This window comes from Aquarana catesbeiana, linkage group LG05 (genome assembly GCF_042186555.1).
Source record: "Aquarana catesbeiana isolate 2022-GZ linkage group LG05, ASM4218655v1, whole genome shotgun sequence".
Classification (NCBI taxonomy): domain Eukaryota; kingdom Metazoa; phylum Chordata; class Amphibia; order Anura; family Ranidae; genus Aquarana; species Aquarana catesbeiana.
This window is the reverse complement of record NC_133328.1, coordinates 20,779,304-20,792,693: the sequence shown is the minus strand read 5'-3', so window position 1 is coordinate 20,792,693 and position 13,390 is coordinate 20,779,304. Positions and strand designations below refer to the sequence as shown.

At 47.7% G+C, this 13,390-nt stretch overlaps 2 protein-coding genes across 2 annotated transcripts in view; one reads left to right on the top strand and one right to left on the bottom strand.

Annotated features, from left to right (window-relative positions):
- The window catches only part of CRHR2 (corticotropin releasing hormone receptor 2), a 220,118-nt gene that overhangs the window by 108,136 nt on the left and 98,592 nt on the right, over positions 1 to 13,390 (bottom strand). The window lies entirely within an intron of this gene.
- LOC141144115 (uncharacterized) lies at positions 6,050 to 7,122 on the top strand. The gene has a single exon (XM_073629505.1). The coding sequence runs from the start codon at positions 6,324 to 6,326 to the stop codon at positions 7,035 to 7,037; it is 714 nt and encodes a 237-aa protein (XP_073485606.1). The 5' UTR covers positions 6,050 to 6,323; the 3' UTR covers positions 7,038 to 7,122.

Here is a 13,390-nt window from a genome sequence, read left to right as displayed (position 1 = left end):
GCCATCTTGTCTACAGAACCTTGCTGCTTGTGCTATGGCAGTTCAGGAGGCTAACAAATCAGTATTAGGCCATGAACTGACTCTCTACACTACTCATTCAGTAACTCACCTTCTGCAAAACATGAACACACAGCATATGACAGCACAAAGGCTTAGTGGGTATGAGATCACACTTCTGAATACTGATAACCTCACCCTCAAACACGCACCACCAAGTAATCCCACTGTCCGTCTTTTACATTCTTTGCTCAGGCTGCCACAAGACCCTGATCAGAAGCACAATTGTGTTGAACAGGTTGCAGCAATAACCAGCCCTCGCCCAGATCTCACTGACATTCCCCTACCAGGAGTACAGGACGTCTTCATAGACGGCAGTTGTTCTCGCCCCTCTGATGCAACATTCCTGACAGGGTATGCCATTGTCCAACTACCTGATGTGGTATTGGAAGCAAAAGCCTTACCACCCTCCTCGGCACAGGTAGCAGAATTGGAGGCGCTCACAAGAGCTTGCATACTTTTCTCAGATCAGGAGGTAAACATCTACACAGATAGTAGGTACGCTTTTGGCGTCACGCATGACTATGGCGTAATCTGGGCGAATAGAGGATTTAAAACCGCTGACAACAAGCCAATCGCTAACTCTACGCAAATTAAAGCACTCCTGCAAGCGATTCTTCTCCCAAAGAGGATAGCGGTCATCAAGGTAAAGGCACATTCATCGGATAACAGCAGAGTTTCCAAAGGAAACGCTCTGGCAGACAGAGAAGCAAAAAAAGCCGCTGCCCTATACATTGGTCAGCCAGCCCCCACAACCATGTTCTTCAAAGAACATTTTACATCACCCAACTTTAAAACCATTGTGGCACAAATACAGGGATTAGCTACAGAGGAGGATGTTTCTTTTTGGGTCAAGGATGGCTTGACCAAGGACCAAGAAGGTCTTTGGTCAAAAGAGGGGAAGATATTGGGCATACCAGAATCAAGCAGTGTTCTCATACTTTCCTATCTCCATGGTCCAGGACATATAGGTACCACCGCCCTAACAAACATATACATAAAGTCTTTCTGTACAAACAACTTAAGTAAACAGGCAAAACTCCTCACCAGCAGTTGTCTGACCTGTGCACAAAACAATGTCCAAGGGAAAAATCATGGATTACATGGCCACCTGCCCCCACCCCTGGGTCCCCTAACAGATTTGCAAATAGACTTCACACACATGCCCAAACAAAAAGGCAATTTGAAATGCCTTTGCGTGATCGTATGCAAATGGTCAGGTTGGGTTGAGGGTATTCCGTGTACAGGTGAGACTGCTAAAATTGCTGCCAAATGCATACTGAACCATTGGGTTTGTAGGTTCGGAATACCAACGGCCATATGGTCAGACAGAGGGCCTGCCTTCAGCTCCTCTGTTACACAGACTTTAGCTAAGCTACTAGGCTTACAGTGGAAATTGCACATCCCTTACCACCCACAAAGTGCAGGAGTAGTGGAAAGAATGAATAGGAACATTAAAGACAAGTTAAAAAAGGCTACGGGGGGCACCATGAAAGGATGGTTGGATTACCTTCCTTCTGTCCTATTTCAGATCAGGACAACGCCACATGCTAGAACAAAACTCTCGCCCTTTGAGATTTTGATGGGAGTTCCTGCAAACATAGAGCTGCCCCTCTTAGATCAAAACACTGACATTAACATCTATTCTCAACAGGAAATGTACGTGAAAAATCTGGTAAGTATGCTACAGGATATGAACGAACAAGTCTCTGTCACCTTTTCTCCTCTTTCAACAGAACCTACTCATCCCTTCATCCCAGGAGACAAAGTACTGGTGAAACAACTGGCACACAAAAAGAAGGTTGGACCCATTTTCTCTGGACCTTGGAAGATAGAGAAGGTTTCCAGAACTGCTGTACTGACCGATCTAGGAAACACCTGGATCCACGCCAGCCGGTTAAAGAAGTGTCCACAGCAACCCCAGACCCCTGACCCTCCTCCAGCATCCCAAGACTCCTCTGACCAGGAACAGCGACCAGATTTGAAGGACATTCAAGAAGGCATAAAACAAATCTCTCGGACCGACGAGACGAATCCCCCACCAACAGGAAGAAACGAGTAACAGAACTTTGTACACAGTACCTGACAAAATGATTTCTACCTTTGTGTCAGGAAAAACATTATGCTTCAGTAAGCCCGGAGCAAGAGACAGAAAGAATAGGCGTAGGGCGGGCATGACAGGGTTAACAGGGGAACTTGGTGATGAGGAGTTAGTTGTTAGGGGGTGTGTGATTGGACACTTTAGTGTAGGGGTGGAGCAGAGGTATTAGCTGGGTGAGAGATCCCGCCCCAGCTCAGTTGCGTGGAGAGGAGCAAGCGTGATGGCAGCGGTGGAAGAGTTGTTTGCCCGGCTGAAAGCAGAGGCGGCGTCCAGAGGGCCTGGATGGCTGGAGGGTCGTTTGGCGGCGGCGTTGGGTGAGTCGAACTCAGCGGCTACGGGGGGAGAGAGCGCAGTTGTGAGGGGTAGGCGATCCAGGCCGCCTACTCGCTTCTCGCCCGACGTCACGAGGTCCCTCCCCGGGAAGTCACAGAGGAGTGGGGCGAGTGCGGGTAGGCCGGTCTCTGGGCCTCCCGCGAAGCGGTTAGCAACTCGGAGCGGGGGGGGTTCTAGTACGGCCCCCCCCCAGGCAGACATGGCACGCGGGACGGAAGCACAGCGGGAGCAGGCGGGTCAGGCGGCTGCAGGCCCTCCCGCGAGGATGGCGGCGGCACAGCGCAAGAACGAGGATGTAAGGGGGACACAGAATGGAAGAGGACAGTCTTGCAGTCCCCGTCCCCGTTCACCGCGATCGGTACATACAGGACAGCAGGGCAGGGCGGGTCGGCCTGTGGCAAGGCTGCCCGTTCAGCGCACGGCGGTGCGAGCGGGGGGGAGGGCTGGGTGTCAGCCAGGAGTCGGCCGGGGCGGCGACAGTGACGCGGAAAACAGGAGAGCCAGCAGGCCTATTGCGGATGCTGGTGGAGAAGGTTCCAGAGTGAATAGCCAGGCCCCAGGCCACCAGACGGCAGGGGTGGGGTTACAGTGGAGGAAGGAAGTGGCTGCGGCAGCTGGCCGCTCGAGTGCGGCGGTCGGTGGCCCCAAGAGGAGAGACGGGCAGGAAGGGGACCATGGCAGCGGCTGCGGTCGGCACTGCCCAGATGAGGTCGTTCGGCCAAGAAAGGCGAACAAAAAATCGGCAGGCGGATCTTCAGCGCGGAGGAGGAGGGAAGGGCACAGCAGATCCTCGGCATCCAGTGATGAAGCGGCTGGGGGGCCATCAATGATCGGTGAAGAGCTGGGCGAATACAGATCGGAAGGTGAGCTGTCGCAGTCGGACAGCGATGGACAGCGAGAAGAGCTGGTGGCGGTGGAGACGGGACCCTCGGCTGGTGGACTTCCTCCCAGGCAGCGGGGTAAGACGAGTTGTAATGATGCCTGTGTTGTGGGGTGTGCTGGGGGGGCGGGGGGTAGTGAGGGAGGGTTGGGCTCAGCGGGGCGGTCGGCCATGACCGCGCCTGTGTATCCGGCCGCGCAGGTAGCAGACCGCGCATCGGCGGATGCAGGGCTACAAGGGTTTGTATCGGGTTTGAAGGAGCTATTAAAAAGGTTTGAGCCAGGGCCAAGCGGGAGTCAGTCTCCGGCGGCGGCATGGGTTGACCCAGGGGAGGGGCGGGGGAGCCGAGAGGGCTCGGTCCTAGACACCGGGACTCCTTCAAGGCCCGTGGAGGAGCAAGCGGCGCCGGCGACTGTGGTCGCTGGGGTGGCAGTACAGGCGGAGGTTCCCAAGACACCAGAAGGGGCAACGGGTGAGGGTGCTAAAAAACAAGACTTAGTGCGTTTAGCTGATGCTGCAAAATGTGAGGTGTATGTGTGCTTCGAGGGGCCGCTAGGGGCGCATTTGAAGTCAGAGGTGAGGGAAAAAATTTGGAAAGGGGAGTATGTAGAGATTTTTTCGCTCTTACCCCTGGAGAAGTTTAATTTGGATAGAGTTAAGCCGGAGGATAATAAAAAAGAGGATGAGGAAAAAAGGAGGTATAGGCTGATACCTAGGACGTTTGCGAACTGGCTACAGGCTTTTGCGATCATGGCCAGTGTGATAGGAGAGAAGAATCCTGAGCACTGTTCGGCTTTATTTTGCTATTTGGACGCCGTGGGAGAAGCTTACAGAGTCTACGGGGGCACGGCATGGCTGCGTTACGATGAGCAATTTAGGCAGCGGAGGGCCATTCGCCCAGCATTGAGGTGGGATCATAAAGACATCAGCCTATGGATGCGCCTCATGACTTCGGCTAGGCCGACGGGTCAGTTTTTTCAGGGGGGGGCCGGTGGATCAGCCAACCCCGGACAGTCGGCCACAAGAAAGAAAGGGGTTTGTTGGCAATTTAATGAGGGGTCCTGTAGATTTGGAGGGTCGTGCAAGTACAAGCATGAATGCTCCGGTTGTGGGGGAGGGGGGCACCCGGTGTCGCGGTGTTTCAAACAAGGCAAGGGCCGTGCCAGTGAGTCTGTTGCAAAAGGGGACAACGCCGGTGAAAGTGGGAAGGATGGAGCCCTTCCTCGATAGATACCCTGATAGGGTTGCAGCTGGGCTGTTAGCCCAGGGTTTTTCGGAGGGGTTTAGAATTCCGTCTCGCTTGGTCGATACACCACCGCAGGCTCGGAACTTGAAGTCAGCGTTGCTGCATGGGGACGTGGTTAGGGAAAAGTTGCAAAAAGAAGTTAGGCTGGGCCGCATGAGTGGCCCTTTTGCAGCATTACCGATTCCGGAGTTAGTGGTGTCCCCGCTAGGAGTGGTGCCGAAAAAAGAGCCTAATAAGTTTAGGTTGATACACCACTTGTCATACCCGAAAGGGGGGTCGGTGAATGACGCCATTGACCCAGAGGAATGTGCGGTATCTTACACGTCGTTTGATGCAGCGGTATTTTGGGTTAGAAAGTATGGACAGGGGGCGTTGTTGGCCAAGGCGGACATAGAGTCGGCCTTCCGTTTGTTGCCGGTGCATCCGGAGAGTTTTCGTTTATTGGGTTGTTGTTGGCAGGATGAATTCTATGTGGATCGTTGTTTGCCGATGGGGTGTTCGATATCCTGCGCTTTATTTGAAAAGTTTAGTTCCTTCATTGAGTGGGTAGTTCGGGACGTCGCGGGATTGAACTCTATCATCCACTACTTGGATGATTTTCTCTGCGTGGGTCCCCCTGGATCGACAGTCTGTGCGGTCTTGCTGGCGACGTTGGAACATGTTGCGGAAAAGTTTGGCATCCCGCTAGCCCCGGAGAAGACTGAAGGTCCAACTACGGAATTGAGTTTTTTGGGTATTATTCTAGACACCAGAGCGATGGAGTGTAGGCTACCCGAGGACAAGTTGGCGGCGTTGCAGGAGGAAATTCAGGGTCTAATCGGAAAGAAAAAGGTTCAACTAAGGGAGTTACAATCGTTACTAGGTAAGTTGAACTTCGCGTGTCGGATTTTGCCTATGGGGAGAGTATTTTGCAGGCGGCTGTCGGCGAGTACGTCGGGTGTGGTTTCGCCAAGACATTATATTCGTTTGTTGAAAGCTGACAGGGAGGATCTGAAGGTTTGGCACACGTTCCTGGCTAAGTTCAACGGCAGGGCGCTGTGGATGTCAGGGCCTGTGAGCAACTTTGATCTGGAGTTGTTTACAGATGCGGCAGGGGCAGCAGGTTTTGGAGCCTTTTTTCAGGGTAAGTGGAGCGCGGGGCCATGGCCACAGTCATGGAAGGAGGCAGGTCTGCTGAAGAACATGCTCCTGTTGGAACTGTTCCCGGTGGTGTTAGCTGTGGAGTTATGGGGCGAGTGGTTCAGGAATCTAAAAGTTAGGTTTCATGGTGACAACTTGGGAGTGGTACAGGTGATTAATAAAGTATCGGCAGCGTCACCGCCGGTGATTAGGTTACTTAGACACCTGGTTCTGAGATGCTTACAGCTAAATGTTTGTATATACGCGGTACACCTCCCAGGAGTTGAAAACGTGGTGGCTGATGCTCTGTCTCGCTTTCAGTGGGACAGGTTCCGGGAATTGGCACCTGGGGCGGAGGAGGAAGGTGTCCCGTGTCCAGACTGGCTGTGGAAGATTGCCTTGGAGGACTAACAGACTGGATAAAACGGTCGGTGAGCGATACGACGTGGGCTGCATACAACAGGGTATGGCAGGAATGGGTATCTCTGCTGAGACAGGTACAGGTAGGGAATGCAGAACGGGATCTTCGGTTGTTAGTTTTATACTTTGTGTCCAGGAACTTAGAAGATGGGTTGTCTGTGTCGGGTATGGAGAAGAAGTTGGCAGGTTTGGCGTTTTGGTTGAAATTTCAAGGTTTGCCGGACTTTACGAAAGATTTTTGGGTCAGGCAGGGTATGAAGGGTTATAGGCGGGCCAAGCCGGGGAGGGACTCCAGGCGGCCTGTTTCGTTCCAGTTGTTGGGTCAGTTAGTTGGATGTTTAAACAATGTTTGCTCGACAGGATATGAAGCGGTGTTGTTCAGGGCGGCATTCGCCTTGGCGTTCTTTGGTGCATTTCGGATCAGTGAGTTGGTTAGCCCCTCAAAAAGAGAAAAAGGGGGGTTGGGGGAGTCAGACGTCCGATGTGGGGAGGACAGGTTGGCCATATTGATTAGAAAGTCAAAAACAGATCAGCGGGGCAAGGGTAAGACCGTGCAGGTTTTTGCGTTGCCCGGCTCTCCCTTGTGCCCAGTTAAATTGGTGAGTGAGTTTATAGCTATACGCCCGGGGGGGGGGGAAGTCCCCTTTTTAAGACACCAGGATGGTTCGTTTCTATCACGATTTCAGTTTAATGCAATTTTCAAAAGATGTTTGGGGGTATTAGGTCTAGAGGGTGAAAAGTTTTCATCACATTCATTTAGGATAGGGGCAGCTACGGAAGCGGTACGGTGGGGATTGGATGATGCAGCGGTAAAGAGGATTGGGAGATGGGAATCCAGGCGGTTTAGGTCCTATGTTCGCCCACAGTTAGTGATTGGGTAAAAAGCAAAAAAAAAAAAAAAAAAGTGTGAATAATATATATTAAATAATACTGTTATGGGACTGACTGTTAATATGTTTGGATGTAATGCGGATATATTGTGATAGGTGATAATTGTTGTTAATTTATGGGAGTTATTGATGCATTAGGTGTCCTTTTTGTTTTGTTTTTTTTTTTTTTGTTTGCTTTTCTTTGCAGGTCGTCAGCAATGCCTGGTGTGGATAGTGGGCCACTCGTACGTGTGTTGGGGGGCCAGGAGAGGTGATGCCAGACGGGATGGGAGACAATTGGGGTTTTCCAGGCAGGAAGTGTGTCTTAGGTGGTTTGGGGTGCCAGGCATGCTGTGGGGTAGGACAGTAGCAGAAGTTAATAAGTTCGCACGCCTGGACAGAGCGCCGGATGTGTTGTTGTTACATGTAGGGGGTAATGACCTAGGGCTACGGTCAATGTTGGACTTGGTAAAAGACATCAAGTTCGATTTTTGGCAGCTCAGGATGTCTTTTCCACATATGCTTATTGTGTGGTCGGACATTGTGGCGCGTACAAATTGGAGATTGGCCCGGTCGGTCGCTAAGATCAACCGGGCCAGAAAGAAGGTCAACAAAGAGGTTAGTAGTTTCGTGGTGAGGAATGGAGGGTTGGCTATACGTCACCTGGAATTAGAGGTGGATACATGGAGATATTTGAAGGATGATGGAGTACACCTGAACGATGTGGGGATTGATTTGTGGTCATTAGGCCTGCAGGATGGGATACAACGAGCTTTGAGGGTGTGGCAGGGCACACAAGGGTAAGGTTTTACCCTGTGTGTGCTGTGGCGTGATGTTGGTCTTTGCGGGGAAGGATTAAACCCCAGATATTTAAGAGATCGGGACCCATCGCTAGTATGAGGCCCGTTGGTGAGATTTCAGCTAACAAGGGTTTTAGCTTGAATGGGTTATTGGGGCACTGCGGGCTATTTGTTGTTTGTCTCCGAGCTAGCTTGTCAGCTGGAGGCCTAATTTTGGTATAGTACCGCAGTGCCTGAGTGTTTGGGAGTTTTTAAGTTTGGTGGGTTTTTCCCTGCAAAGACCAACGGGATTTAAGGATGTTTTCAGGTGTTTTACAGGATTATGTTACTGTTGAGTTAAATTATTATTATTATTATTGGTTTATATTTTGAATAAAGATTATTGGCTGCTACGGCCAATATTTTACTCCATAAGGTTGTGGTCTCGATTATTGGGGTGAAGGTTGGGTATGCAGTGATGGGAGAAGTTGATAAAAGGGGTAAGCAAGTCTCATCGGTTATACAATAGTCAAGTAAGCCCGGAGCAAGAGACAGAAAGAATAGGCGTAGGGCGGGCATGACAGGGTTAACAGGGGAACTTGGTGATGAGGAGTTAGTTGTTAGGGGGTGTGTGATTGGACACTTTAGTGTAGGGGTGGAGCAGAGGTATTAGCTGGGTGAGAGATCCCGCCCCAGCTCAGTTGCGTGGAGAGGAGCAAGCGTCCCACCCTCCCTCCCTTAACATGTGGTATGATCTGTTATGTAAAGGTTTGTAGTTGGTCATGATTTTATGGTATAGCAAAAAGTCGTGGCAGTGGCGTGATGTTGGTCTTTGCGGGGAAGGATTAAACCCCAGATATTTAAGAGATCGGGACCCATCGCTAGTATGAGGCCCGTTGGTGAGATTTCAGCTAACAAGGGTTTTAGCTTGAATGGGTTATTGGGGCACTGCGGGCTATTTGTTGTTTGTCTCCGAGCTAGCTTGTCAGCTGGAGGCCTAATTTTGGTATAGTACCGCAGTGCCTGAGTGTTTGGGAGTTTTTAAGTTTGGTGGGTTTTTCCCTGCAAAGACCAACGGGATTTAAGGATGTTTTCAGGTGTTTTACAGGATTATGTTACTGTTGAGTTAAATTATTATTATTATTATTGGTTTATATTTTGAATAAAGATTATTGGCTGCTACGGCCAATATTTTACTCCATAAGGTTGTGGTCTCGATTATTGGGGTGAAGGTTGGGTATGCAGTGATGGGAGAAGTTGATAAAAGGGGTAAGCAAGTCTCATCGGTTATACAATAGTCATGGACATGTCTGATTCTGATAGTATTAAAATGAGGCCGGGGGATATGAATCCTTAAGGCGTGACGAAAAGGTAGAATGACCATTTCGATGATATCGAATGGTCAAAGGGAGGATTGTAAGGAGATTCCATAATACATTGCATTATTGGTTATTGATTTTGATTATTGATTTTACCCTGAGGATATAAGTTCAGGATTGCTTATCTGCTTAATGAAATACTTTAGTGTATGTAACAAACTGCACCTTACATCTTGTGACAGTATTACTTAATAACTGATTATCTCATTTATGTCTGATGTCTTCATCTAAGGAAACATCCGTTTGTGGTTTCTATCTGTACACTGTTGCTGGGTATGAGAAGGCCAACAACGGCCAGAATTAGCTTTTTTTAGGAAGTTGTGGCTGGGCATCTCATGGTCAGCAGACGATAACAGAAAGTAAGGAATCTTTTGAACTGTAATGACTTGAACTATAGGGGTTAACATTAGGGTCACAAGATGAAGACATTACTAATATATGGAAAATCACAAGATTAAGAAATTACTAAATATGCTAATGAACATTTATGTGTATCATTTTGATTGGCCCCCAAATGGGGCAGAGTCTTGTAGAGGCACAGCATAAAACAGCAAATCATTCAATAAACTATTGTAATCATTCAGCATACCTGATGTGTGTATGTGTAATTGATTAACCGCCGGCGTGGTCCTCCACTGAGCCATCTCAAGAGCCTAGGCCACAAGGAGAAGACGGGCGCCTAACACTCACCAATGCTCTTTTGATCGAATGGGCACAAATTCACACTCCAACATATTGTGAAAAGCCTTGCCAGAAGAGTAGAAGCTATTATAGCCGGAATGAGGGTGCAATTCCATATTAATGTCCATAGTTTTGGAATGGGTTCACTAACAAGCTCATATAGGTGTGATGGGCAGGTATTCGCAAACTTTATACCATACAGTGTACATGTGGCTTACACTGAAGTGAGTGCATAAGGACAGGAAGTGTTTAAAAGAGGAAGGAGAGGACCCCTTTTGCAGGACTGATCTGTAGCGTGGAGCGCCCCCCCCTCCCCGACCCCCACTTCCCAACTCTAACCCCCACTAATTCTGAGTCCTCTCCCTTTCCCTCTTTCAGGATTTACCCCCTTTTCTTCTCTCGGCAAGACACTAACCTAATAGGGTCTGGAGGGGGGCCCTGAGACTTGGGGGGCCAGACTCCTCCCAACAGATAAAGGGGGAGCTGGTGTTTCCCGGGGAGGGGCTGTACTCCGGGACTCTTAATAAGGAGCATACAGATGGTCAGAGGGTGTAGCACGAGGTCTACAGTGGTATAACCACAGTGGGGAAATGTTTTATACACCACAAGCCCTAGCATAAATAAGGTTCAGTCTATATCAGTACAGGATTATTGGTTTTGAAAACATGAGAGGTGGACTCCTAGTATAAGTTGTATATATGATGTACTGCGGCTATTGTGTAATGCTCAATGTAAAGTCGAGATCTTTGTTATTTTTCTATGAAAACTTTAATAAAAATCATTGAAATATAAAAGAGGAAGGAGGAGATCAGCAACACTGAGAAGCGTTTTACTAAACAAAAATGTCAACTGTTTAGCAACCTAAATGTCATTAATTTAGAGTTTTCTCTAAATTAGATAATGGCTTTTCTAGGAAATGTTTTTTTTTTTTTTTTAATTGTAGTTATCTTTTAAACTAACCTAGTTAAAGCCTTCGATATTGGTATTACCTTAGGCTAGGTTTACACTAGCCTGCATGGTAACATGCAGCATTTTACAATGCAGGCTAATGCAGTGTCAGCACCGAGAGGGAGCAGTGCGATGCACACACAGAGACTTACTATTGGAGGCATTTAGAAGGGGGGAGAAGCCAGGATCACCTGCAGGGGACCCAAAAAGAAAAAGATCGGGGCTGCTCTGCAAAACCATTGCACAGAGCATTAAGTATAACATGTTTGTTATTTTTTTATTTTCTTTAAATCTTTCCTTAATGCGGCGTACACACGGTCGGACTTTTCGGCTACAAAAGTCCGACGGACGCCGATGGACCAAATCCGGCGGACAATCCGATCGTGTGTGGGCTTCCCCGGACTTTCAGCTGACTTTTCCAGTCGCAAATCTGACGGACTTTAGATTTGGAACTTGCTTCAAATCTTTACGTCATAACTCCGCCGGACCCAGAAATCCGCTCGTCCGTACAGTGGGGATCGAAAGTTTGGGCACCCCAGGTAAAAATGTGTATTAATGTGCATAACGAAGCCAAGGAAAGATAGAAAAATCTCCAAATGGCATCAAATTACAGATTAGACATTCTTATAATATGTAAAAAAAAAGTTAGATTTTATTTCCATCATTTACACTTTCAAAATTACAGAAAACAAAAAAATGGCGTCTGCAAAAGTTTGGGCACCCTGCAGAATTTATAGCATGCACTGCCCCCTTTGAAAAGCTGAGACCTGTCAGTGTCATGGATTGTTCTCAATCATTGTCTGGGAAGACCAGGTGATGTCAGTCTCAAAGGTTTTAAATGGCCAGACTCATCTGACCTTGCCCCAACAATCAGCACCATGGGTTCTTCTAAGCAGTTGTAGAAAACTGAAACTGAAAATAGTTGACGCTCACAAAGCTGGAGAAGGCTATAAGAAGATAGCAAAGCGTTTTCAGATGTCAATATCCTCTGTTCGGAATGTAATTAAGAAATGGCAGTCATCAGGAAGTTAAAGCAAGATCTAGAAGACCAAGAAAAATATCAGACAGAACAGCTCGCAGGATTGTGAGAAAAGCAATTCAAAACCACAAAACCCACGTTTGACTGCACGATCCCTCCAGAAAGATCTGGCAGACACTGGAGTTGTGGTACACTATTCCACTATAAAGAGATACTTGTACAAATATGGTCTTCATGGAAGAGTCATCAGAAGAAAACCTCTTCTACGTCCTCACCACAAAAATCAGCGTTTGAACTTTGCAAATGAACATATAGACAAGCCTGAGGCATTTTGGAAACAAGTTCTGTGGACCGATGAGGTTAAAATAGAATGAGCAAAGGTACGTTTGGAGAAGAAAGGGCACAGAATTTAATGAAAAGAACCTCTGTCCAACTGTTAAGCATGGGGGTGGATCAATCATGCTTTGGGGTTGTATTGCAGCCAGTGGCACAGGGAACATTTCACGAGTAGAAGTAAAAATTGATTCAATAAAATTTCCGCAAATTTTGGATGGTAACTTGATGCCATCTGTGAAAAAGCTGAAGTTAAAGAGAGGATGGCTTCTACAAATGGATAATGATCCTCAACACACCTCAAAATCCACGGGGGATTACATCAAAAAGGTGTAAACTGAAGGTTTTACCATGGCCTTCACAATCTCCTGACCTCAACATTATTGAAAATCTATGGATAGACCTGAAAAGAGCAATGCGTGACAGACAGCCCAGAAATCTCAAAGAACTGGAAGACTTTTGTAAGGAAGAATGGGCTAAGATACCTCAAAGAAGAATTGAAAGACTCTTGGCTGGCTACAAAAAGCATTTACAAGCTGTGATACTTGCCAAAGGGGGCAGTACAAGATATTAACTCTGCAGGGTGCCCAAACTTTTGCAGACGCCATTTTTTTGTTTTCTGTAATTTTGAAAGTGTAAATGATGGAAATAAAATCTAACTTTTTTTGACGTATTATAAGAATGTCTAATCTGTAATTTGATGCCATTTGGAGATTTTTCCATCTTTCCTTGGCTTCGTTATGCACATTAATTATTACACATTTTTACCTGGGGTGCCCAAACTTTCGATCCCCACTGTATGCTAGTCCGACGGACAAAAACCGACGCTAGGGCAGCTATTGGTTAATGGCTATCAACTTCCTTATTTTAGTTCGGTGTACATCATCACGTAGGAATCCGTCAGACTTTTGTGTGATCGTATGTAGGCAAGTCCGTTCGTAAGAAAGTCCGCCGCAAGTCCGCCAAAAGTCCGTTGAAAGTTTGTCGGACGGGCTGTCGGACTTTTGTAGCTGAAAAGTCCGACCGTGTGTACGCCCCATTAGAATCACTTTAAAGAGGGGATCACTCTCTTAAGATCAAAGCACGTGCAAATGAACCCTTAAAGTTTCACTAAACCCACATACAAATGGTGTATCTCATGCTGTTCATACTCTCTGTCACTATGAGATTCGTTTTCTGTATTCTGCAAAAAAAAAAATTGGTTGATCCTGCTGCTCTTTATCTCCCCCATCTGTCCATGTCCCCAATTCAGCTAGGGATTTTGCA

Bases quoted from the DNA above. Each gene is read 5' to 3' on its own strand.
- LOC141144115 (XM_073629505.1), top strand. From the start codon at position 6,324: ATGGAGAAGAAGTTGGCAGGTTTGGCGTTTTGGTTGAAATTTCAAGGT.